Genomic DNA, 25492 nt, shown 5'->3' with positions numbered 1-25492 from the left:
ATGTGGAAAAGGCACCTGGGTCTGTTGCAGTGATCTTTAGATAATACTTGAATAAATACAACGTTTTGTAAATTGCCAAATGTCTTTAAAGGCTTTAGGTGGAAAGAGGGCTGTAAAAATTAAACCATGCATCCTGTCTGCATGCTTCAGAATTATCTGAGTGAACTTTAAACTTGCAATTTTGCATGTTTAAAGAGACTCTCAAAACATATGTTTTAACTGTCTTTTGAACTGCTGTAGCAGTGTCTTATAGACAGTAGTGATTTATCATGCCAGGATTTGGAGAACATGGGGTTTTTTTCGCTGGAAATGTCATTCCTTGCTCCTCTTGAAGATGCTAACAGCGGACAAACCAGCACCTCCTACCACAGTGGTTTAAAACCCCGTAGCTTCCATTCTGGCATCCGTTTCATTGGGATCCTCTGGGGGATGCCAGCCACGGGGGAACCTTTTGCCCACTGATAAAAAATGATGGAAACCCTTAGGGACGGAGTAGATGCGACTTCCAAACCATGACGGTGCAAAAACTCAGTACTAAAAAATAAAGAAGGATGTTCAAAACTGCACCAGCAACTCCCCTGTGGCCATTTCAAAACTACCGATGGTGCATTTTATGAGCGGCTGAAAGAAAGAGCGAGACAGAAGAGCTCCAGGAACAAACATTTCTCACAGCCGGAGCGGCTCGCAGGCCCGGCGGGAGGCGGCGTTCCCGCAGCCGCCCCTCCCGGCAGGGCGGAGCGGAGCCCGTCCCGCTCCCACCTGGAGCCGGGAAGAGGAAGTGGGAGCTCGGGAGAAGCGGAAATTGCAGAGGCAGGAGCCGCCGCCAGCCCGGGAAGCACCGGCGGGGAGCCAGCGCCGAGGAGGAGGCGGCGGCCGAGGCACAGTAAGCGCGGCGGGGCTGAGAGGGAGCCGGGCCGGGGAGCGCAGGGCAGGGCCGGGGGGTGTCGCGACTCGGTGTCTTTTTCTTCTTCTTTTTTATTTTTTTTTTCTTCAGTTTTATTTCAACTCCGAAGCTGGGAACTTGAAGGGAAGCGTCTGCGGCGGGGGCTCCCCGCACCCGTGGTGCCGCCGCTGCGGGAGCCGCTCAGGGCCCAGCCCCGCCCGCCGTGCCGGGCTCAGGCCGTGTGGCCCCGGCCAGCTTGGGAGCTGCTGCCCGGCTCCCTCAGCTGCTTCCCGAGCCTGGGCCCCGCCGCCCGGCTCCCTCAGCTGCTTCCCGAGCCTGGGCCCCGCCGCCCGGCTCCCTCAGCTGCTTCCCGAGCCTGGGCCCCGCCGCCCGGCTCCCTCAGCTGCTTCCCGAGCCTGGGCCCCGCCGCCCGGCTCCCCCAGCTGCCTCCCGAGCCTCGGCACTGCCGGCCAGAGCCCGTCCCTAGGCCCCGGGCAGCGGGAGGTGCCCAGGGGGCCGCTGAAGGCGCTGGCTGGGATGATGTGTGTGCTGATTAGTCATAGCAGCGCCCAGGAGCGCATACATTCGAGGCATATATTTAGCCTGGGTTTGTGTTCAAACCGTAGCATTTGCTCCTTCCTTCAGGAATCATGACCACGTGAGCCAGTGAGTCATGAATAGATCGTGTTTCTCCTCGTTCTGCCCTGGAATCGGTGCTGGAATAGCAGGCGGAAACCAGGCTTATTGCTGCTAGCTGTGGACTGGCAGCCCTGGTCGCTGGGGCTGCTCTGCTCCTTGTGGGATTCACTGAGTGCAGGGTTGAGCTGTGGAAAAATGTTGGCGTTTGTGCGCATGATTTGCAAAGAATCCTGGTGCATTCTGGATTTTGCACGGGGGTGCGTGTGAAATCCTTCTTCCCTGCGCTATTGTTTGTGAGAGCTTGAGGAGGAAGCAGTGACACCTAGGCTGAAGGATCCAGCTTTTGTTCTTTGAAATGTCCAAGTACTGCTGAATGAACAAAATACATCAATCAAGTGAGCGTAAGAAACAAGTACTTGGGGAAAAAAGTTGTGTTTGGCACAAAGCGTCTAGAAATTCACCATACACAGTACCCCTGTGTCAGCTCTCATCACTTGAATTTCATTCCTAAACATCTTGCACGGCGTGGTGGAGCACGGAAAAATGGATCCAAAGCATCCCTCTTAGGAGAAGTTAGCAAGAACTTGGACCTGTGTTGAATTTCATTATTGAGCTGGTCAAGTTCTGCTTTACAGGGTCTTTGGGGGCTTTTTTTGGAGAGAGGTTGGATTTTTGTAGGAAAAGAGTAGGACAGTCGGACACAATCATGTGAGAGAAGGCTTTGGACAAGTGGGTTATAAACTTATAGTCTCAGAGGTTTTTTGGATATGAAGTACTATTGTAAAGGTTACTTCCTTAACTTCCAGAGGAATTTGGAGATGGGAGACCTGAAAAAGCATGAGGGGAAGCCTGCTAATACTGTTAGGATGTCACCTGCTCTGCTTTTACACCTCCTTCCAGGCTACTCCAGCATTTGCTACCCTGGTGTTTGGCTGTCAGTTTTTCAGCTGTTCTCACTCATATTAGTAGTCCTGAAATTTCTGAAATGCTCCATTAAAGTGGCTCATCAGCTCGTTCTGCCAGGCTGCAGAACAAGCCTGACAGACTGAGCTGTGGACTTTACCCAGGGTTTATTAGTTATGCATTTAAGAGGGAGTGAGTTTTCATCCCGCCCACTGAATTATGCTTGTGTGAATTAAATAGCCTGTGATAATTATCTTCGTAATCTGTTCTTAATTAGAAGTATAAAGGTAAGTGGACATAATGATGGTATGTTAAAAAACTGAACTCTAGTTGAATAGCAGAGAAAAACAAAATCCTTTCTCTGAAGTGTATTCTGAAAAAGCTGGGAGAACAGGCAGCTTGTAGTTTGATGTTTTAGTTTTGCTTTCTAGAATGTATTTGTTTTGATTTGCGTAGAATAAAGGGTGTGAAATCCAGCCACTAGCACCAGGAAGATGAGGAATTCTGCTAACTAGCTATATTCAGAAGTGTTAATTAAAAGCATCCAACTTGATACTCCATGGGGGATAAAGTTTCCAGAAAGTGAGAGGCCCCAAATCATTAACCTCTTGAAAGTGCTGGCTGTTGTTTCTAGAAGTCATTGTTTGCCTTTTTTACGAGTCTTGCTTCCTGCAGTCACCCTCTGTTTCCCCTGAAAGGTGACGAGGTGCCGAGTTTTTGTGCACTGTGTCTCACCGGGGATTACCCGAGGAGCACAGACACTCCTGTGTCTGTTGTTGGAGCAGTGCCTGGCTCGTGTGCAAGTTCTTAGAGTGGTTGGGATTTCTGTCACTGTGCTGAAACTCCCTGCACGGCAGAGGAGGTTGTGCAGGTGTAGTGCAGGTGAAGAACAATGCTGTGCTCATCATTTTTAATGCCTGGGGGGGAAAAAAATCACCTGTTCCTACACCTTAATTGTATGCACAGGATCCAGAATTAGCAGCAGGCTTTGGAAGTGCATGTTGGCTTGGAAACCTGTGTGAGCAGAAGTCTTTGAGTGCAGTGACTGCACAAAAAGCACACATTAATTTGAGCAAAGAAAGGTGACTTTGTTCTCTTTGAAACAGCAATTGCTCCTAGTCTTTTTACAGTGCAGATGGGAGAGTTAAACAGGTTTTTAAGCCAGCTTGAGAAGACAGCCTGAGCACCAATGGTCAAACCTATTTTCACTGCAAGCCCAGCTTTTGGTGATGTGGTTAAATAACATACTTTATTGGGAATTTTGGATTGCATCTCCTCTGTTAGCTTCTGCACAAATAAAATGAGCTGGCATGTGAGGGGAGCATGACCCTGCTTCTCCTGCTGGTGTTGCAGATGTGGAAGGCTACTGCAGGCCACACCGTGTCTGTCAGCCAGGATGACGGAGCTGATGACTGGGAGACGGATCCAGACTTTGTGGTATGGATTTGGGCTTTGCTGATCCACCAGGAGCATGTTCTGGGACAGCTCCAGAGGAGCTCTGCAGGGTGGGAGCTGTGTCTTGGCCAAGTAAACTGTCAGGAGCGTGTCCCTGGAGTGGAGGGGAGGTGAAGCTGCTTTTTTAACACTTGTGGTCTCAGTGACTGCTGGAAACTTTTGCTGTGAGCTCTGAAATGTGTGTGACTAGTGATTTCTCTGGGTTTTTAACTCTTTTTTTATGTGTGTCCTTCACAGAATGATGTGAGTGAGAAAGAACAGCGCTGGGGAGCTAAAACGGTGAATGGGTCCGGCCACCAAGAGCACATCAAGTAAAGCAGCTCTCTTGTGAAGTGTATTAATAGGCACAGTCCCAGGCGACTTCTAATCAACTCATGATCTCAGTTCCTTGTGTCTTCATAATTAAAACAAGAGTCCCTGTAGAAGATTGATTATTTGTCAGATTGCTAGTCTTTCAAATCTGTCAATGTCTTCAGAGCTGAAATTAAGAGCAGAAATATGGTGCAGGGACCCTTAAATCTTTCTTTGTCACTGGAAATATAATTTTTCCTGCCTCTGTAGATGAAAAGGTTTTCTTTGTGCTGTTTTGGTGCAAGAGCCAGTAGTGCCAGGGGAGATGCTGAGGGATCTGAGCTGCTCCAGCTTGGTACTTTAAGGAAACGTTTGGTCCCTTAATTCTTACATTTTGTTTAGAACGCTGCTACCCCAAACTCATAAAAACCCTGGCAAAGTAACAAACTGAGCTCTCTGATGGAAAAGCAAATGAGTGCATCACAGAGGGATATGTGAAACAGAAATGATGCCATCTCCTAAATATTGTATTTCTTACAAAAAGTGTCTAGAACCGAACTTTAAAGCAGTTTTAGGAAATGTGTGATGTTGCAAACAGAGGGAGACTGAACTCTGGTTACTTCAGGGATCAGTGTTACTCTGCTCTATTCTGAGGGCAGTGGGGATTCCTGCTGGCTGAATTACACCTGAAGAAGCCTAAAAGTCAGGTGGGAAGTGCTTAAAGTACAGATTACACCTTGGGTTGCCCTTCTTTTCATAGCCTGCACTGCCCTCAGTTCAATTCCTGCAAATTTTAAGGAATCACTTTGGGAAGAGAAGGTGCAAGTTTCCTTATATTTTCATTTTGCAGTACAGTGCTGTCCAGAATGCTCTGTTAGAATTTGCCCTGATACCACAGGGACTGTGTGATAAGAGATGATCCCTGTTCCAAAAAGCTGCCATCTAAATAGAAAGTGTTGGGAAGAATTTGAATTAGGACATGAGGAAAAATAATATGTTTTGGGCACAAATCAATTCTAGGTAAAGGATTGTTAAAAGACCAAAATTCCTTTCCACATTAGTCTTAAAACCAGCAGTTTCTTTTCTTTTTTTAAACAACATTTTGCAGTGGGACAAATACAGTGTCTCGGAATATGAAGAAATGTTTTGTACACTGTAAAAACAGGAAGGGCTTGAAAAATAAAACCTATTTCTAATTAAGATGATAGTTTTGTCAGCTTTATATTTTGCATCTTTATGAAGTTGCTAGCTGAAACTTGCTTAGTAAAAGTTGCTGCTTCATTGTCTTTTAAAGTATTCATCAGCTGAGGGAGAATGTATTCCAAGAGCACCAGAACCTCAAAGAGAGGGAACTGCAAACAGGACCAAAAGCTTCCCATGGCTACGGAGGGAAGTTTGGCGTGGAACAAGATCGCATGGATAAAGTAAGTGTGGATGGGGCTTCCCTGGGGCGAGGTGATCAGTGCAGTGATGAGCCTGGCCAGCAGCACTCTGTGTGTGAGCTGAGCTTGTTCCAGCTTTGCTCTGGGGTGTGCTACGGCCACACATGGTTTTGATTGATGCCAAGTCTGGAGAGGATTTCCCCGGAGTCAGGATTCAAGTTTTTAAATTTATGTTTCTAAATGAACAAAGGACTTGGTGCATTAATAAATCCGGGGTGATCTTTTTATTTGGATGCTGGGCCAGCTCCTCTATGTGTATAGGTAGAGACTGCCAAAAAATGAAATGCATTAAAATCAGAGTGCAGGTCTTGTGAACAAACTGTGAACAGTGACAAATAATACAAATATTTAAAATATTGTACTTCAATCAGATGGTAGATTTTTAGATAAGAAGTTGATGGCTGTTTATGTTACACTGTTAAAAAAATGTAATTCTTAGTGTAATTCCTTTAGTCATGTGATAAATAAGCATATCAACTTCTGTCTGCTTTCTTTCATGAGCTCTGCTAGGATAAGAGTCAAAACATTTCTAAATAAGAAAGTTTTCTTACTTTATTTGTATTCTGTATTCTTGGTAACTTGACAGCCATAAATTTTTTCTCATGTTAATTGCTGTTAATTGAGTTAATTGCTGTCCAATTCTCAGTAGGCCTTTGAAGTAGGCTAACCTTTGAATCTGAGAAAATGAATTGCTGAGCAGATTCAACCACCAGGCCTGTTCTTCTGCTGCTCTCTAGTGTCAGCAGTTTATCCCTCACCTGTGTCCACGGGGAAAAAGAAAGGAATAAAAGTCAGCAGTGTTTCCCGTAGGCAAGAATTAATCATGGGGAAAAACATGCTGGTCATGCCCATGTGAGTGATGCTGGTGGCAGGAGGTGTTCATGATTTCTGTTTGTAATAAATCTTTCTCCCTTGTAACTGTAGTTCTGAAGCCTTGTGGCTGAGATGTCTCCTTTGCAGGTATCTGTGCAGGTGTGCTGCTCCTAAAGCTTGGCTTGAAAGCTTGGCCATTAAATGAGGGTTGCTGCAGCATTGTCATGGAGCAGGGTTTTGCTGCATTTAGGGCAAAACCTTGGTGCTGAGTAAAAATGAACATTTCCATCACTCTGTGTGCCATACCTCCTGAGCTGGTGTAAAATGTATAGAAAAGTTATGAGGGTATTAGTCTGAAATACAGATTACAAAAAAAAAAAATTCTAAGTCTTTTCTAAAGGGTATATTGTTGTAATGCTTGGTATTTGATGAAATGCAGAAAGTCCTGATACCACCAAGAAAACACCATGCTTATACCTCAGTTGGTTTTAAAAAAGGGAGATCAGGTAAAACCATGTAAAACCTAAAACTGTCCGAGCTTCATGTTTTCCATAAATGTAATGAGAAGAATAAAGGGAGGTGGGAGCCTTTTCTGTCACTTTTCACAGATACTCTGCTACAGAACACCTGCAGAATGAACAGGAGCGTGGTTCAGTCAGGAAAACAAGGAGCTTTTGTAATGTTTTTGAGTTAAAGTAGTGTCCTGTTATTGTCATCCTTGATCTCCTTGATCTGTTACCTGGCAAATTACTTCAGCCAGTAATGCTTTGCTTCCATACCAGCTGGGAATGTTTCCTCCAGCCCCTGTGTGGAAATAAAAGAGCAAACACTGTCAAATCCAGGGTACTTAGCTGTGCAGACACCTTGTGTCCTCAAATTAATTCACCTTGGTCTTGCTGCCTGGCACAGGATTGTGCAATATTGGATTACTGGTGAGTTGCAGGTTGCTCTGGCCAGTTCCCAGTGTTGGCACTGGGCAAGGAAAAAGCATTTTTGCTGGAGGTGTGAGGCTCCAGCATCAATTCCAGGGCTCCTTAGCACTAGGTCAGTGTAACACTAGCAAGGGCTGTGTGGAGGCACTTCAGGGTGTGTAATTACATATCCCTGTGTCCTGCCACTTGTTGTGGGGTGGATGGAGCTCAGCCTCCATTCAGCTCAACTTCCAGAGCCAGAATGCAGGGCTGGGATACCTTTGGCACAGGTGTGGATGCATCTCCTCATGTTCAATACCATTTTGCATATGAGGAAGATGCCTAATTGTGATTTATGCAGGAGACTTGGGTGCCTCCCTAAACCAAATGGCAGCTGGCTTGGGTTGTATTTGTATTGTTGTACAACAATATTGTTTTATTTGTTGCAGTCCCCTGTCAGCTAAAACAGATCCCTAAATAAACACAAGGCTGTGTGTTTCACCTAGAACTCACTTCAAATTCTGCATGAGCACCATCAAGACTCCCTCTGTACCTGTCTTGTTTTCATTCCTGTGCTTTTGAAGTGCAAATGCAGGGCATAAAGTAGTCCTCATAAAATGCAGTCACTTCCCTTGCCTAGGCTGGATTGGTAGCATGGCAGCATCCTTGTGGAGACTTCCCAAGTGAGTAGAGATTTCCAGGGAAGTCATTTTCAACAGGAGGAGTGGCAGTGATGCATGTTGGTAACAAAACTCACCCTCAGGTTGCTTGGTGCAGTGTTTTGTCTGACACACAGGACTGTGTAGAGCTGCTGTCTCTGAACTTCACCAATTTCTTCCAGTCAGCTGTTGGACATGAATACCAATCCAAACTTTCTAAGCATTGCTCCCAAGTGGATTCGGTGAAAGGGTTTGGTGGCAAGTTTGGAGTACAAACCGATAGAGTTGACCAGGTGAGTGATTTCATCTCTTTCTGCAGACACCCACGGTGTTTGATTTTCTCCTTTTGTACATAAAACTGAAAAATTCCAGTATCTCAGGATGCTGGTGTGGGCTGCTCTTTTTGAAGGTTAGCAGAAGCTAACGCTAACTTCTAGGGAGATAAATTACTGTTTAAAGCAGAGTAGAAAAAAGTTGAGATGAATTGAAAAGAAAGTTGAAAAGAGATGTTAAAATACTACTTTTCTGTGTTCTTTGACAAGGTCAGTGTGAATATTGTAGAATGTCTGGGGATGGTTTGTCCTGTATCACAACGTGAGTTACTGGGCAGGATAATTGATGTCCTGTTCCAAGACTGCCTAACAATCCCTGCATGGAAATGCTGGATTTCTGTCATAATGAATTGCTGGACCTGGCAAGGCCAGACTGGAGTGTGCTGCTGGTACAATCTGCCTTGGCAAGGGAGGACAAAAGCCTGGCCATCAACATATGCACTGAATGATCTTGTAAATTAATATGGCCCCTAAGTTAAAGAGGTATTTATGCCCCCAGTCCAGAAGGTCAGAGCAGTATAGAAAGACACAGGATCTTGCTGTGCTCTATGTCCACTGAAGTGCGTGCAGTTTTTCTCCTAATGCCTAACTCTGTCACACTTGTCATTTTATTTCTCTTCCAGTCAGCTGTTGGGTTTGAATATCAGGGCAAAACTGAGAAGCATCCCTCCCAGAAAGGTAAAGTGGGGAGGTGGTCACCTCGGTGGGCACATTTTCTATAAAAAATAGAGTAGATTCTTTCACTGTATGGGAAATACCTCCATTAGTGAGACTTCTGCATGACATTCTTAATGCATCAAATGGTGGGTTTGGTGGAACAGAGGAGGAAAAAATTAATTTCTAGCAGTTTCATGACTTGATGAGGTTTTAAGACAAGGAAGTAGGGAATAGTTGTCAGGAGTTCTCTCTGAAGTGAGGTTCAAGGACATGTCAGGAAGACTGGGAGTTGCTCTTTTTGCTTCAGTGCACCATATTGGAAATAGGTAAAAATTTAAAGGGAACCATCATAAGCTATAGGACTGTTGCTTGTGTTTAAAATTAAACTGAATTTTATGTGCTAAAACATTCATAATACTCCAGTTCTGAAATAACTTGTTTTTCCCCTTAATTGCTAGGCTATGCTGTATCCATGACAAGTTGCCTTCATGCTGTTTTTATTGTGCTTTACTCTCAATGCAGACTACTCAAGTGGTTTTGGTGGAAAATACGGAGTACAGGCTGACAGAGTGGACAAGAGTGCAGTGGGGTTTGATTACCAGGGGAAAACTGAGAAACACGACTCCCAGAAGGGTGAATAGACACACATGTGTTAGCAGGCTCCTTCCCTGGTGCTGTAGGCACTGCCCATAGGCCATGTTGTAAAATACTCATATTTTACACCTCTTGCACTACTAACCTGCTGAAAGGTAACGCTGGTTAAATTTATGTTGCTGAAAACCTTGAATTCTGGAAAAAAAACCCCAAAAAACCAAAAGAACCCCAAAAACAACAACAACAAAAAAACCTAAAAATAATCTACCTGGTTTTAAGGGATGGTCTAGGGCACACAGGTTTATCTGGGGGTTTTTTACAGCTCCTTTTGAAAAGCTGTAAATCAAAGTACTCAGACTGTGAGCAGCTTAACAACCACAGAGAAGTGCTTCTAAAAGAATCAGCTGTTTATGGATTAAAACACATAGCAGTGTTTAGAGTTAATATTGTGTGGCTGCTCAAAAGTTTACAGGCATATCTGATCAAAAATCCACCGTTTTATTGAACAATGGGGATATTTTTGTCATCTGTTTTTCTGTTTATCCCAAAGAAATATTTGCACTCTAGAAATGCTGGCAAGGAGCAGGGGGTGTTTAAAATCATCCAGGCTGTTGCTGACATGGGTTTTGAAGTTCACTTTGCTATAAGTGTCTTCAGAATTTTATTGAGGAGTCAGGCAGCTGAACTGCTGATATTGCCCAGCAAAATGCAGTTTTATTTTCCATCCTGGAGAATATGTTCTGAAGGATTTCTGACTTCAGTGTCTGAAATCAAGTTAAACTGTGGATGTCAGTGCTGCTTTCAAAACATGATGCAATGTTAGCAGCCCTGATTACCACAGTTTCTCAAGGTGATGATTTTGTTGCTGAACACTTACAAACAAAACTCTTCCCTCTTATCTCTAGATTATTCCAAGGGCTTTGGTGGTAAATATGGTGTCGACAAGGACAAAGTGGATAAAAGTGCTGTTGGCTTTGAATATCAAGGCAAAACGGAAAAACACGAATCACAGAAAGGTTTTTATTATCTTCTTTAAAAATAGTAGCTCAGACCATTTTCAGCCTGGGAAAAATACTTTGGGGGGTTTTTGGGTGGGAGTTTTTAGTTTGTTTGGGGTTATTTTTGTGGTAAATGTGAGTTTGCCCCGTGTGTGTGCAAATTTTGGATCCCCTTAAAAAAGTGAATGTATGAAGTGAACAGGGCAGCTCACCCCCTAACATATTCCTGGGTTTTTTATTAAATGTAGTTTACAGCTACAGATTGCAATAATGTTTTCTGAAAACTTCACAGATTACGTAAAGGGCTTTGGAGGCAAGTTTGGTGTGCAGACAGACAGACAAGACAAATGTGCCCTTGGCTGGGACCACCAGGAGAAGGTGCAGCTGCATGAGTCCCAGAAAGGTACATCAGCTCTCACTTCCTTGCTGTTCTTTCTGCCTGCCCTCATTTTGACCTCCTGTTGCCTGTGTGAGCCCTGCCCTGGTGTCTTGGGCACAGCCCCTCAGGGGCTGATGTGAGGCTCCTTTCCTGTGTCTGGGTTTTGCTGTCACTGGTTGAACTGGTGGCAGAGCAGCTTTGGCACAGCTGACACCCACCCCCTCAAAGTCCAGGCTCAAGGCTAAATTCTCCCTTTATGAGCCTGCAAGCATGCTGGATTATTTTCCTTTTTCAATTGAGCTGTGAAAACAACAGGTTAGGAATTCCCTCGTGCTTTCTACAAATAAATTTTCCCGTCTGGATTCTGGTGTGTATATCCCTATTTCCATGCAGGAAGAGTCTAACCCAAATTCTGTCCTTTTTCCTGGCCTGTGGGGTACCTATTCTGTGAAATACCTGGTGCCCAGTAAAAATAAAACTTCCTGTAAAATACAGCTATTGCTCCTAGGGCCTCTGCCTGTCACTGCTCTTGACTTAAAGAAATTAATATTTTTTTAGTAATGAAATTAAAACTTCCTCAAAATATTGTTCTGTTGGGTGCTCCAGCAGATTTGTTATGAGAGGATTACCTGAAGCCCTTTCTTTCTGTGCCATCCGTAATTTTATAACACACATGTATATTTATATCTATAAATAAATATATATATATATATGTAAAGGGCTGTTCCCTAGGCAGCACTAGGGAATGATCAGCTCTTAGCTGAAACCTTTTCTCCCTCAAGCTGTGTGGCAGCAGGAATATTCCTCCTTCCTTTAAGGAATATATGGAGGGTGTTCTCTATGGAGCCCATCTTCACCTCTTTAAAAGTCAGCTCTCTGTACAGATGTTAACCACACTGATGAAGGAAGCTCATTTGATTCCATTGTATGTTTTAGTGTTTATTTTATTATTCTCTTGTTTGTTTTGTTGTTTTGTTTGGGTGAACAAATTACCTGTGTGTCTGTGTTCATACCTTTGATCAAATGCAAGTGCATTATGCAGTATGGATGAAAAATATTGAGAAATGCTTTTTTTCTGTGACTTCAGAATGGTGTTCTTATATCTGATAAATCACCTCAAGCTGAGACTTTTTTCAGTTTACTTTTACAGAAGTATCTTGAGATATTTCTTCTTTTTCACCATCCAAAATTGCTGATAATTGAAAATATTGCAAAAATTATTTTGAGTGTCTCTGACTAAACTTCTTTATTTTCCTGCCTTGGTTTTAATGTATCCCATGTGGCTTTTTCAGACTATAAGAGTGGTTTCGGAGGCAAATTTGGTGTACAGACAGAAAGGCAGGACCCATCTGCTGTGGGGTTTGATTACAAGGAGAAACTAGCCAAGCATGAATCTCAACAAGGCACCGTTTTCACTTGTTACTTTCTTACCAGTGCAGCCACTTCTTACACAGTCTGAAATAATTTTCTGAGTAGAGCAACGCCAGGAATGTGCAGACACTTTCTTGCGCTTCTATTCTATCATGATCCAGCAATTTTCTTCATTTTACCTTAAAATATTACCTAAAGCAAGCCTGTGTTCAGGAAATACCCAGTGTTTAGTCAACAGCTCTGCAAAATCCTGAATTAGTTAATAGCTGTACATGCGGTGTGACAATAACATTATTGTTAGTATGATGTTAATGAAGTCAGCTTTAGGGACTAAATATAAAGTTTTGCCTGGGTAATTGGTGGGAAAATATTCAGATAAAGACCATGCATGTAACCATTAACAAGCAATGGGCTGTGGCAAGATGATTTTTAGAAGATTGTAGTCTTTGAAAGAAGTAGAAAATGTTTGTGGTTCTTGGGTGAGCAAATGCTGTTATAATGCTCTGTTTATTCATTGTGAAATAGTTGGGGTACAACCCATGAATTCCTGGTTTTCCGTTATCTTAAAGTGAGGAGTCTGGAGCAGGAAAATGTAAGTGTAGTATATTTATTGTGGCTGAAAATACATACAAAGCTGAAGAAAATGAGGTTGTTCATTGATAGCTGATATTTTCCTGTGCTATAGTGACACATATTCAGACTTCCAGAGCCCGAGTGCAAGCACTGCAATGGCTGGCAGGGAGAACCAATGGTTTGGGGGCTGAGAGGAGAAGGGGTTGCATTCCAGGGATGGATAGGAAACGTGGACAGTGTAAGGGCACATTCCTACAGCTCACTGCCACCACAAAGAGGTGTTTTTCCAGCCACACACTCTTGCTGCTGCTGTTGTGCTGCTCTGGTGCTCTTCAGACATTCCTCTGAGAGCAGAAACCCCTCTCCTGTGTGGGTTTGTTTGTTTTTATCCATGTCACTGAGTGAATTTGGGAGTGTGACAAGTGCTGAGGGCAGCAGCAGCTGGGAGGAAGAGTGTGCTGCACAGAGCTGTTGTGGGATAGCACAGCCACCCCATTTCTGTGCTGGTGAGTTGCTTTAGGCAGCTAAAGCTGGCCTGTGCAATTGCCCCCTTCCATGTGTAGAGCAGGAGTTATCACCAATGGCTTTAATGTTCACCAGCTGGGTATCACAACCAAACCCACTGGAATGAGAAATTTATTACATTTTCCTGCCATTCACAAAGTACAAAAAAAAAAAAAAAAGCCAAAACCAAAACACCTCTGTGGTCACCGAAGACCCCTTTGAGCAAAGCAGAATGGCTCAGGCTCTGTGATTCCTGCAGAGGGCTCAGAATTGCTGCTGTCAAAGGCTGTGTTACAGAAGTGATGCATCAGGAGGGCTCCTCCCTTACTCCTTGCTTGATCCCTGTTCAATCCTCAGCTTCATGTTTACTCAGGGAATGCATGTGGCCCACAGTCTGTTATCTGCTGGTGTTCCTGAGGGCTCCTGGGCTTCTGTGTCCTCTCTGCATCAAAGCCAAGTTGCATTTTCTCTGGTGGCTGTCACTGGCTCTGCATGCAGCTGAAATGGCTCTTTGCACCTGAGGTGGCTCTTTGCATTTGGCAGCGAGGCGGGAGGGGCACCCAGCTCCCTGCCTTGACCTTTTCTGTCCTTCCTTTAGATTATTCCAAAGGATTTGGAGGGAAGTACGGTGTCCAGAAAGATCGGATGGACAAGGTGAGTTGCTTCAAAGAGCCATGACTTCTGACCATGCAGAACAGCCTGGTTAGATCTGCACTGCTCAGCTCTCTATTTCTGGACACTTCTCCAGTCTAAGGGTAGAATTTTGTGCTTTTCTAAACCTTTGAAAAGCAAATTTATACACATAGAGCTGATGCCATTTTATGTGGATTAGAACAGCAGCAGCTACACAATGTATGTTTATTGCCTTGTTTTTAGTTCTGATGAGTCACTCAAACTTTTAAATTTTAATTAATAGGATTTTCATGTGTTTAGAACTGCCTCTGAAGATTAATTCTTTTTAGCTTGACTTGCAGAAAGATTCTGATTGTCAGGTTTTGATTCTTCCTGATTTGGTTTTGATGCTCTGCTTAAAGCCTTAGGGACAGTATCACAGTAAAATATCTCAGATTGAGTCTGTGTGAATTTGTGGGGGTTTTTACATGTATCCCTTTTGTCCTTACTGATAGAATGCAGCAACTTTTGAAGATATTGAGAAACCAACATCAACTTATCAGAAGACCAAGCCAGTAGAAGCTGGTAAGGCATTGGCCCCAAGTCCTTTCTTTGGAGGTGATAATGTCCAAAATCCTGGGATACTGATAGTAGTGCTGAGTAAGGGTCATCCAGGGAGAGCTGCTGTATTTGCAGCTCTTTAGCAGTCTCAGATACTCTCCCTCCCTCCTTTAGAGGTTGTTCCAGTTTGTTTTTTTGTCTTGAGGGTCACCAGAGTTAAGGAAGGGAGAATAAAAAGCGTGAGAATAAGAAAGGAGTAAGGGAGAATAAACTGTGTGGAGTAGTGGTGGAGGCTGTACCATGAAGGAGAAGAGAGAGAAGCATTACAGAGGATTTTTTGGAAGAGAAATAAGGTGCACAAGAGGTTTGAGCTGGGAAGGGGGAGGAAGAAAGTTCAGCCAGGGAAATCCTATTTCTCTATAAGCTCAGAGGGCAGAAGAGCAGAAATTTGTAGCAAAAACTCATTCCAGGCTACTTTTATATAAAACCTGAAACATGATTTCAATTCTTTTCCATGTTACAGTTGCCAATAAAACGAGCAGCATCCGAGCTAACTTTGAGAACCTGGCCAAGGAGAAAGAGCAGGAAGACCGAAGGAAGGCAGAAGCTGAGAGAGCCCAAAGAATGGCCAGGGAGAAGCAGGAACAGGAGGAGGCTCGGAGGAAACTGGAGGTCAGTGAGACTCAAATCCCATTGGAGCAGCTTGGTTTCAATGCAATGCTGGGAGAAACAGGAACCTTTGAGAAAAGGTTCCTTCTTTCCAGCTGGCCTTTAAAGCTCAAAGTGTGTGTTTGTGCCTGTGCTTCAGCTGTGTTTGACTCAGGCCTGGCCATTTCCTCCTGTACTTCTGCCTTTTGGCAGTCCCACGTTCCCTTTGGCCTTGGAGGAGCCCATGAGAGCTCTGTGGTCCTCAAAAGGCCCTGCAGGTTCACGAAGTTTAACCCCGTGGTGAGAGCTGGTGATGCTGTTCCTTTGGGATCAGCGTTTTGGAAGATGGAGGTGGTATAGCACACAGCCAGGAGATTAGGGGAAGATAATCTTCCAAATGTTAATTGAATCTTAGTTAGGGAATTAAAAAAATTGACTTTGCATTGGCGTGGGTAAAACCTTCGTGATTTTTGTGTTATTCATAAGCAAGATAATTCCAGGACAGAAACTGCATCTTATCTGTCTTATGGAATTTGCATATTTGTTTGAATTAGTTTGTGTTAGAGGAGACTAAGGTTTGATGTAATTAATTTGTAAGAGTACAAAAGAGTGCCTGGTAGGCTCTCTTCCTCTAAAGTGATTGCTTTTATTTTTTATTTTTCCCAGTTTCCCCTCTGTCTCTCAGCTTATCACCTATTTTGCCTTATGGCATCACGATGTGCAGTGTGAGCATATGTTCACTGCAGAAATGTATCACGAGCTGAATGGGAGCTCATCTTCTATGCATCATTCTAATGCTGCCTTTCCTCCACGTGGACTTCTAATACCTTCCCCCAAATACTCCTGGGGCTTCTTTACTGTGCTGGAGGAAAGCTGGGAGAGGAAGAGGTCATGGAATGGTTTGGATTGGAAGGGATCTTAATTGCTCTGTCTTTTGTTGAAATTACTTTGTTATCTCAGAAATTACATTATTTCTCTACTGGTATTTATGCTGTAAGTGTGGGTTAAATCCAAGCATTATGCTGGATTTTTCTTGTGCTTCATCAAAGATTCTGTTGCCTGGACACATTTGAAGTTTTTTTCCCCCAAAGCTGGTATTTAAATTTCCCCGTAACCAGATGATTAATGTTCTTACAGCCTGAACATCTCCATGGTTAATTGTGGGATTCTGCAGATACAGAGAGAGGGGGGATGAGGTTGAGGGGAACTGGAATGGCTCTGCTGGCAGTGCCCCTTGCTCCCCAGCTGAGCAGGGGAAGGACAGGGATGTGATCCACACGATCCACAGAGAGTGCAAAGGGCAGGGATGGACTCTGGAGTGAACTTTATTTCTGTCAGTGAACTTCTTCACACAAAAGAATAAAGCCTCACTTTCAGAGGGTATGTGGGCATACACACTCCCACAATAGGATTTTATATATGGACTGCATTCCTTCCAGAGCCCTGGTTACTGGTAATCCTCGTTCTGCTTTGCTTTTCACAAATGTCACACAGGCAAAGAGTGCTCAGGGAGCTCTTCTTTGATGGCTGGGTTTGAGTCAATGCTGCCTCATGGTTTCACTGTGCTCTGCTGCCTTGCAAAAAAAGGCAGGATGCTCTTTCACATGGAGCATTTCACCGTGAAACAAAACCCAGCTTGAGGGGAACTGTGCAATTTAAATATTTTTATGACAATTACACTGTGTCTATCCTAAACTATAATCTGGATTGCAGACCCATTTCCTAGGACAAATCAGTCAAACTGTTGCCAGATTTGCCATCATTAATGGATTGATACTGCTTCATTTGTCCCCAAACTTAAGTTTGACTTCTAATAATCACTTTGCTGGTGCCTTTTTATCTTTTTTATTTGTAGCACAGGAATTGAAAGTGGGGGAGGGTTTGCATCATGAGAGACTTTTTCCAGAAAGCAAAGCACTAAGCTCTGAATTGTCTTCAAAGCTGCTTCTGCTCTCAAGACACACTTTTCACTTTGTTATACGTATTTTTTTCTGACCTGTGACAAGCAAAGGAAAGGAAGAATTTTTTGCAACAGAGTCCTACCACTACATCTCTGTACTGCCATTTCTCCTGAGAATCCTCTGGAGTGTTACAGCTTGATGGGCCTAAACTACTGGATTGCACAGATTCTCAGTGCACACATCTTCTCTTCCTTTTTTAAATGAAGAAGACCAGTTTGGCTCTGGATTCATTATTTGCTTTTCCCCTGTGATAAAGAGAGGCAAAATGAAAGTTATCTGTTGAAGTAGTTACCGTGTTTTGTGTCATGTGAACAACAACACAGCATTTCTTGCACTTCAGTGTCCTGGCTCCCTAATGAGTGGCTTTCCAATGATTGTGGAATTGCCCTGGGATTCACAGGTGGGATGGCACAGCATGAAGCACTTAAGTGCCAGAACAGATCCACGTTGTTTGTGTCACAGAACACAAAAGCAACACTGCTTTTATTTCTACCATATCTCTGTACTCTGAACACTGGAGTCTTGAATGTCACTGTATAGGACCCACTTTTGTCTGAGCTATTCAGTCCTTTGCCTTGGCAGGATGTTTTGCAGACCTGCCAGAGCATCATCAAAGGCAGTTCATCAGTTGTGCACCCAGAACAGAACATGTGTGGGCTTCAGGTTCTTTAAGCTGAGGCTGAAATGGGACATAAGGCCCAGCCAGCTGATGAGCAGAATGAATACACTGAGCACCAAAACTCTGCAGCTCCTCTGGAGATGGGCCAAAAAACTCTGGGGCTGTTTTAAACAGAATGTTCAGACTGTTTTTAGTCAGAAATGCAGCATGCTTATGTGCCATGGGGATTTTTCTCTTCTGCTGTGCTGCATTTCTGGTGCTCTGCTTGGCCCAGCCAGCCCAGTCCTGTGACTGCAGCAGTTCATTGCAGGATATGCTGCCTGTCCTTCCTTCTGGAGGGCTGTCTCTTGTTCACCTCCTCAGTGACTGAACTGCACTGAAGTTTTCCTTTCTCCTGGATTTAGGAGCAAGCTAAAGCCAAGAAGCAGACCCCACCAGCCTCTCCTGTCACGCAGGTGGCGGAGCAGAAGGCGCCCTCCAGCCCGGTCTATCAGGTTTGTTGGGATTCCCTTTGGGATGTGGGCTTTGATCCTGAGCACAGGAACCTCTTCACAAAGCCCTGACAGAGCTCCCCTGTCTTCCTGCAGGATGCAGTTTCCTATGAAGCAGGGTCAGCCTACAAGAGCTCCAGCCCATCCTACCCTGCTGCCCGGGAGCCAGAGGCTGGCTACAAAGCAGCACAGCCGGACTACCAGGAAGCAGTGAGCCAGCAGGAGGCAGAGTACGAGCCAGAGACTGTCTATGAGGTGGCAGGAGCAGCAGACCACTACCAAGCAGGTTTGTGTCTCACAGCAAACCCTTCAGGATAAGAATTATTTCCTTGTGCGAGAGCTTAATGAGCAGCTGTGCTGGTAACACACTGTCCTGGTTTGCAAAACTCTCACTTCCATGAGGCTTTCTATATTCCCCACCAACAAACTTTTAATTAGGAAATTAATAAATACAGCAAGGTGTTGAAGTTAGTTAACTTCTGTGAGATGATGTTGGAGTAATTACAGTGCTCCCCAGGGTCTCAGTTCAAAAAGAAATTCAGGAGTAATCATTCCCACCCCATGGAATGTTGATCAACGTGAGAAGAAAGCACCAAGCTGGAGATTAAACATGTGCCACGCCAGCAAAAAAACCCAATCAACAATTCCTGGAGTTGGAAATTGATGTGTTGAGTTCTGTGCCTGTGAGGGAGTGGAGTAGGGATCTATGAAACTGTAAGAGTAAGATTCTTTTGAACTCCTGTTTTTTTTTCTCACCTCTTCTGGTTACTAAATGAGCTGTGAATGATGAACCTGCTCTGATACAAAAGCGTGGCAATTTTAGAACAGGCCCTTTTCTGCCCCCCCAGCATGCACTTTTGTATTAATTATTCTCTTACACAGTAATCTTGGGCTCAGCTGTCCTGTCACATTTTACAGAAGCAGTACAGGGCTGATTGGTTTTATGTAGTCTGTACTCAATGTCTCTTGTAAATGCTTCTTCTCATGCTTCAGTTGTGTGTGATTGAGGGAAAAAGTCCATGCAGAAGGAACAGCAGCACTGCTGAAACCTAGCATGGGTTGTTGCCTGCTTCCTGTGTGGGTTAGCAGTGCAATTGAAGGAGAATCACTGCAGGAGGAAACTGAGGGTGATAGTGTACTTCATGTTTTCATTGTTCTTCCTCCTCTCTTCAGAAGAAAACACGTATGATGAGTATGAAAATGAACTTGGGATCACAGCCATAGCCCTTTACGACTACCAAGCTGGTGAGCAAAGCTCTTGTTTTCACCCTTTGGCTTTGAAAACTCTGTTCTGCATGAGATAAATCTGGATTTTTTCCTTTGCCTTTTTATGTCTCTTGTGGCAAATGAGAAGTCGGGGATTTGGGGGTTTAACAGGAGCGCGGATTGAAAATTGCTGGCTGCTGTCTGTGGGAATGGTGGGAATTCCCAAAAAGCTGTTCCACCCAAGGGCTGGGGCTGCTGTGAGCCCTTGGCTGTGTGGGTGCTGACCCTGTTGGGCTCTCCCTGCAGCGGGTGACGATGAGATCTCCTTCGACCCCGACGACATCATCACCAACATCGAGATGATCGACGACGGCTGGTGGCGAGGGGTGTGCAAGGGCCGCTACGGCCTCTTCCCTGCCAACTACGTGGAGCTCAGGCAGTAGGGCCTCCTGCTGCTGCTCATGCCTTAATTCCCCAGCCCACACACCACTTCACACACTACAGACAGACCACGAGGCTTTCCCGACGATGGAGGGGGTATATGCATATGGCTTTTATATTTAATACTTTGCTGACGCTTTTTAAAACGTTGATGCCACAGAAATCGCTAATATATTGTAACTACTCCGCCTTTCACCGAGGCTCTTGGGATTTATTTTCATCTGGAAACGTTTCTTCTCTGCCAAATTAGCCAAGCCTTTTGGAGGACAGGTAGCTGTCTGCTGTAATATTGCATGTTTTACTTCTAAATGAGCAGATTTAGTCACGTGTTCAAGTCTAGTTAGTCTTCCACTAAGCGTTTGCAGATGAGAGAGTCATGGCTATGCAGGCTGTTTGCATTTCCACCAAGTGGGGAGGACTTGGGAGGTGCAGAATTATATTTTTTCTTTTCTTTTTTTCCTTTTTTTTCTTTCCTCTTTTCCAGATAGTGCTTGAAAAAAACAATATGTTTGAAAGTTGCAGCTAATGGCAGTTAATCAAATACTGTCCAATATTTATGGAATATTAATGTTATGAAGGAAACAGTCTGGTACTTTTTCCTTTTCTTTTAAAGTGGAGTTCCTTGACTCTCGAATTAATTTTTTTTCCTCTTTTTTAATTATTTTTTCTTGGTCCTGCTCCTCCTGTTCGTGTTATCCCAGAGGAGGGCTGCAAACTCTCTAGCACTGATTGTCCCAAATTCCTTCACTCTTTTGTTTTTGCTTCACCCTCCTCGTTTCCCAGGAAAACTTGGAAAAGTTACTGTGCAAGTGTTAAGTCACCCAAGGAGATTCCTGCTTGTTCAGAAGCAAACTGGCATCCAGATCTGCAGGAATATTCCCATTGCTTTAAATGGAAGGAAAAGGCAGGAGGGGTGGGATTGCAGCTGTGTTCTTGTGCAGTGCATTCATGCTCACACAAGGAAGGGCCTGCTGTGCAGTAGTGACATTTTATTGAACCATTTTCGAGTCAAGGAATGTTAATCATTGGATTTGAAACCCATGTCAATGATCTCCATTATTAAACCAAATGAGACTTTTTTTTTGTATGTTCAACAAAAACTGCCAGTACTGTTCTACTAAACAACACAATTAAACCTGTTTGGTTGTTGGGGGTTTTTTTGCCAAAACTGAAATTCCTGTTGCTTTAGAAAGCTGGCCACTGCAGATTTAGGGTCCCTACCAAAGATAGCAAGTTTCATCCAATAGTGCACGTGTTCAGTGTCTGTACTGTCTGTTCCCACTTTCTGATCAAAAGGAAAATGGCAAATCTGGTGTAGCAGCCAAGAAAGAAGGCAAAGACTTCTATCAACTCTAAATTTGGACCAATGGAATATGGAAGGCCTGTACAAAATGGTGAAATGTACAGAGTATCAAGGGAGAAGGCATCATGTTGAGCCAATTCTTGGATGGTTGGGACAATCCTTCATGAATGTCACATGTGTGTCATGATTATTATTACTATTTTTTCTCCTTTCCATGGTCTCATATCTGTGTTGTATTTGCATTACTAGGGTTGGGTTTTATATGCAGTTTATTTTATCCAATTTTGCATAGAACACCTCATAGGGATATGATTTTTGTAAATTAAATATTCAATAAACTTTTTGAACCATTTGCATGGAATATTTTTTTTTAAATAATTTTCTTTCGAAAAATCTCAGCATCAGGCACAGCTTTGTCTTTTATGTGCCAGTTACTTCTGCTAAAAACAGCAATGGGCTGCAGGGTTTGTGGCTGCTCCTGGATTTTGGGAATGCTGGTGGCAGCAGGGCACTGAGTGCTCTTGCAAGCACAGTCGTGGGTTACATCAAATAAACGTTTCCATCCCTTTAACGCTGTTCTGCTCATGTTCATGGCAGGGTGGGTCATTCCCAAGGCTTTGCTCCTCTCAGTCCTGCCAGCAGGAAGGTCCTGCCTTGCTGTCCAGATTTTACAGTTCCAACCCTGAACTTCTCTGGGAATCTGGTGCTCCATGCACCGCTGGAAACACTGAGGAAGAAAACCCCAGCAGCCTTTTTTTGATTCTTTAATGCTGCTGCTGATTAATGTTACTTGTTATTCATGGATTGGCTCATCTCGTGGAGAAGGTTTCACAAAATGGAGAAATTCTCAGTCATGAGACACCTTGACTGTCCAATCTGCTGGTGGTTGATTTTTAATTTAAACAGATTTTCAATAGCAAGAATCAACCAACCTGGAGCAGGAGTCAGGGGAAATCACCAAGTGAAGCACAGGGAGCAGCCCTAAGTGCTGGTTTGGCTTTGCAAACACAGACTTGGAGACATCTCTGATTTTTCTGAGACAATCCAGTCTAGCAGGAGCTTTCCCAGTGCAGCCCATGGACATTGAATATTCCAAGTCAGCTCCTGCTGGGGTCATGTTCAAGAACTCTTCCCCTTGCTGCAGGCTTCTCCTTGTTAGAGAGGGATGTGGAGCCTCCACAACTCAGGCTGCAGTAATGTCCATATCTATCAATGGGATGCTCGTGGAGTGGTGCTGGATTTGTACTAAATTTGAAGAAGCTGCTTCAAATTCCTCTCACGCTGAGCACATTTCTACAGGAGCTGCTGCAAAGTCCCTTGGTGAAGGAGAAAGTGAGACATTAATCCATGGGCAGAGGAAAAGAGCAGGAATCAATCGATCTCGAGGCCAAGTGTAGAGTAGTGCCCTGGATTGCTTCCAAAAAGGGAATTTGGATTGATCAAAGTAGCTTCACTTGATAGATTTGTGGCAGAATCTGGGAAGCTGGGACAGCAAAAGAGGCATTGCATCTTCCACTGCCTGGGAAGTGCCTCACATGCAGCAAGGCATCCCTAAAAGGAGGAGTGTGGTGCTCTGGTACAGCTTCCCCAAAAACAGGGTCTAGTGGCCAGGTGGAGTCAGGCAAAATTGATTAAATAATTACTTTTAAGTAGCCAAAAATTTAAAATCATCCAATTCAGCTGTTTCTTGCAGAAAACCCTATTTAAAAAAAAAAGAAAACGATCCTTAGAGAGCTGGGCTCACATGACTTCCCAGGCCAGTTCCTGATGCCAGGTTTTGGCTTCTGGAAGTTTCAGGCAGTACAGCAAAAATCACTGTGACAGAGATACAGGAATTGAAAGCTAAACAAGATTTGTTAATTCTCTGCACGAGGAGGAGTCCTAAGTGAGGAATAAACATCAGGCTAATAGTGAGTCAGGAGCTGGGCCTGGCTGGGAATCTCATTTATTTGGATTTTCTTTTAGAAGGTCTGGAAGGCCTAGAGGAGCTTTGGAGAAACAGGATTTTGCTTTCCTGCCTCCCCAGTACCATAATTATTGCCACCAGTAATTATTGGCCTTTCTTTGAAAGCAAAGCACAGACAGAGTGACCACGGGTAGGTCAGCAGGAGTGCAAAGACATTCCCAAAACAGCCTTTTGTTGGATCCTGGTTGGGAATCAGCACTGGCTGAAGCTTTGGAGGACAGGGAGCTGTTCCCTGCCAGATCCAGAGCCAGGAGCAGCTCTGTTCACCCTCCCAGGCACCACTCAGAGCTCTCGTGTCCCACACCAGAGCCAGGCACAGCCAGGTCACCCCAAATAAAAGGGGAAGTGCCTCTGTGGGCAGGGTCAGCCAAGGGGGAGATGCAGGAGGGGCAGTTCTGCAGCCAGGTGTCCTTGCCCAGGTGCTTTCCTTTCCTTGCTCATTCCCCTCGGCAATGTGTGCTCACTTACCCTGCTCCTGCTCCTGCCACGTGTTGGTATTGGTGCAACATCCCTGCTCCTCTGTGCCAGGCAGCCCTGGACACTGGCACATCCCAGCCTGGGAAGTAGCTCCAGTTCAAGATCAATTATTATTGAAATTATGTAAAATTATTCCATTATTTACAAGCCACAAAGATGTGGCACTTGGGGATATAGTTTGGTGGAGGGCTTGGCAGTGCTTGGGGGAAGAGATGATCTTAGAGGACTTTTCCAAACTAAAGAATTTTTTGATTATTCCCAGGCACACAGAGTGCTACTACAGTTCCTGGAAAAATACAAACTACCATCTTATCCTGAATTCATCTGTATGGCAGCTATAAAATAAATTAAAATTCCTCATTAACTAATCCTCTTATGGCTCTGCCTCCCTTGTGTTCGCACAATAGTGCAGAAAACTTTTATGTGGTCAGCAAAGCACTGATAAAAATAATGGCCATCAAAATCTCAGGCTCAAACACAGCCCAGGAGAATTGCAAGTTGATAACAAGATTTCTCTACTGAATATTGGGTGTTATTTCCAGTGCAATCTGGAAACAGATCCTCCAGTGAGATCATTCTGAGTTCTGCTGCTTTTAAAATTGCATTGCTGCTAATTTGCACTGGAATCACCTTTTCCTTCTGTAAAACCCAGATATCAGTCTTGGCCTTCAGCTCCTGTAGCTGATAACTGCAAACACATCTGAATGTTCTTGTGTTTAGATTTGATATCATGAGGGGAAATGGAATGGAAAATGGAATTTCATCTATCCAGGAAGAACAAGAGATCAGTCAGGAAAAAGAGAATGTCCTGAAACAAACAAACAAACAAAAAATTCAATAATTCTTAGACTTAAACCCCAGACAAGCCAGGGCTTATTTCTGTGGGAGGTTTTATTTGAGCCTCCATTTACAGTGCAGGGATAAAACTGAGTGTTGTAAAAAATCCAAGAACCTCAAATAATGAGATAAAACTTGTGTTTTCAGTAGTGCAAGTGAGCAATATAATGAAATATTTGGCACAGTCCAGTGGTGTCCTGACAAGTGGCCCTGTTGCCCTTCAGGGGACAGTGAACAATCCATAGCCACACATTTGTTTCTGGGTTTTTTTAAATGAATATTTGTTTCGTTTTTCAAATCTCTGAAATTCCTCACAGGGTTTCTTACTGTGGTTAATTAGACAGTTTTTTTCCAGTCTGATGGAGCATCCTTACTTTAGAACATTTCCTTTATCTATTATTTAATGTTTTAAAAAAAAGAACGAAATGTATGTGTTTTGCTAAAGATTTTAGGCATTATAGAAGCTGCTATAAATTTCCTGCTGTCATTGCAGACAAGCTGAATAAATCCCCCAATGATCTTCAGCTGTTTTCTTTCTTTCTTAAAAAAAAAAGAAACAAGCCATGAAAACAAACAGAACCTTAAGGTAGGGACTAAATGGCACTTGTTAGCAGGAACACTGGGGCTTGTGCAACATTGAATTTAATCCCTAAGGAGCTGCAGATCACTATTTTATTTTAACTGTTTTATTTCACCTATTTTGTGCTGACAAGAGGATGCAGAGCTGTGCAGAGGTGGAAATTTTATCTTTCCTGAACAAACTTTTCCATCGAGTTCATTAATGCTGCAGCCAGGCTTTAGGTTTGGCATCTTTTAGGTGCAATATCCCAGGTTTTCTTTCTCTGCTCCAGAGCTTTGTCCGGTGCTTCAGTATTAATCTAATTAATAGTTTTCAATAGAATCAAAAAACCCTGAATAGTCTGGATTGGGAGAGACCTTAAAGCCCCTCTCATTCCCCTTCCCTGC

The 25492-nt window shown here is 43.9% G+C and overlaps 1 protein-coding gene across 4 annotated transcripts; it reads left to right on the top strand.

The window, feature by feature from the left end:
- Nucleotides 1-740: 740 nt before the first annotated feature.
- On the top strand, nucleotides 741-21598 carry CTTN (cortactin). 4 transcript variants are annotated; one of them, XM_014878795.2, is made up of 17 exons: nucleotides 741-883; nucleotides 3779-3862; nucleotides 4118-4191; nucleotides 5466-5595; nucleotides 8179-8289; nucleotides 8952-9006; nucleotides 9508-9618; nucleotides 10485-10595; nucleotides 10870-10980; nucleotides 12249-12359; nucleotides 14003-14058; nucleotides 14532-14601; nucleotides 15101-15249; nucleotides 18210-18299; nucleotides 18393-18582; nucleotides 19470-19541; nucleotides 19809-21598. In XM_014878795.2, exons 2-17 carry the CDS (start codon nucleotides 3779-3781, stop codon nucleotides 19943-19945), a joined length of 1662 nt encoding a protein of 553 aa, XP_014734281.2. In that variant the 5' UTR covers nucleotides 741-883; the 3' UTR covers nucleotides 19946-21598. The 4 variants fall into 4 exon arrangements, with proteins under 4 accessions (XP_014734281.2, XP_088031449.1, XP_088031448.1 ...); XM_088175323.1 differs by lacking the exon at nucleotides 9508-9618; XM_088175322.1 differs by lacking the exon at nucleotides 12249-12359.
- Nucleotides 21599-25492: the final 3894 nt, after the last annotated feature.

Source organism: Sturnus vulgaris, chromosome 18 (genome assembly GCF_052056855.1).
Source record: "Sturnus vulgaris isolate bStuVul1 chromosome 18, bStuVul1.hap1, whole genome shotgun sequence".
NCBI classification, from domain to species: Eukaryota; Metazoa; Chordata; class Aves; order Passeriformes; family Sturnidae; genus Sturnus; species Sturnus vulgaris.
Note: the sequence above shows the minus strand (reverse complement) of the source record. Positions and strands in the feature narration are given on the sequence as shown.

Bases quoted from the DNA above. Each gene is read 5' to 3' on its own strand.
- CTTN (XM_014878795.2), top strand. From the start codon at position 3,779: ATGTGGAAGGCTACTGCAGGCCACACCGTGTCTGTCAGCCAGGATGAC. The intron at 9,619-10,484 runs GTGAATAGACAC...TCTTATCTCTAG, and splicing joins GAAACACGACTCCCAGAAGG to ATTATTCCAAGGGCTTTGGT. The intron at 19,542-19,808 runs GTGAGCAAAGCT...CTCTCCCTGCAG, and splicing joins CCTTTACGACTACCAAGCTG to CGGGTGACGATGAGATCTCC.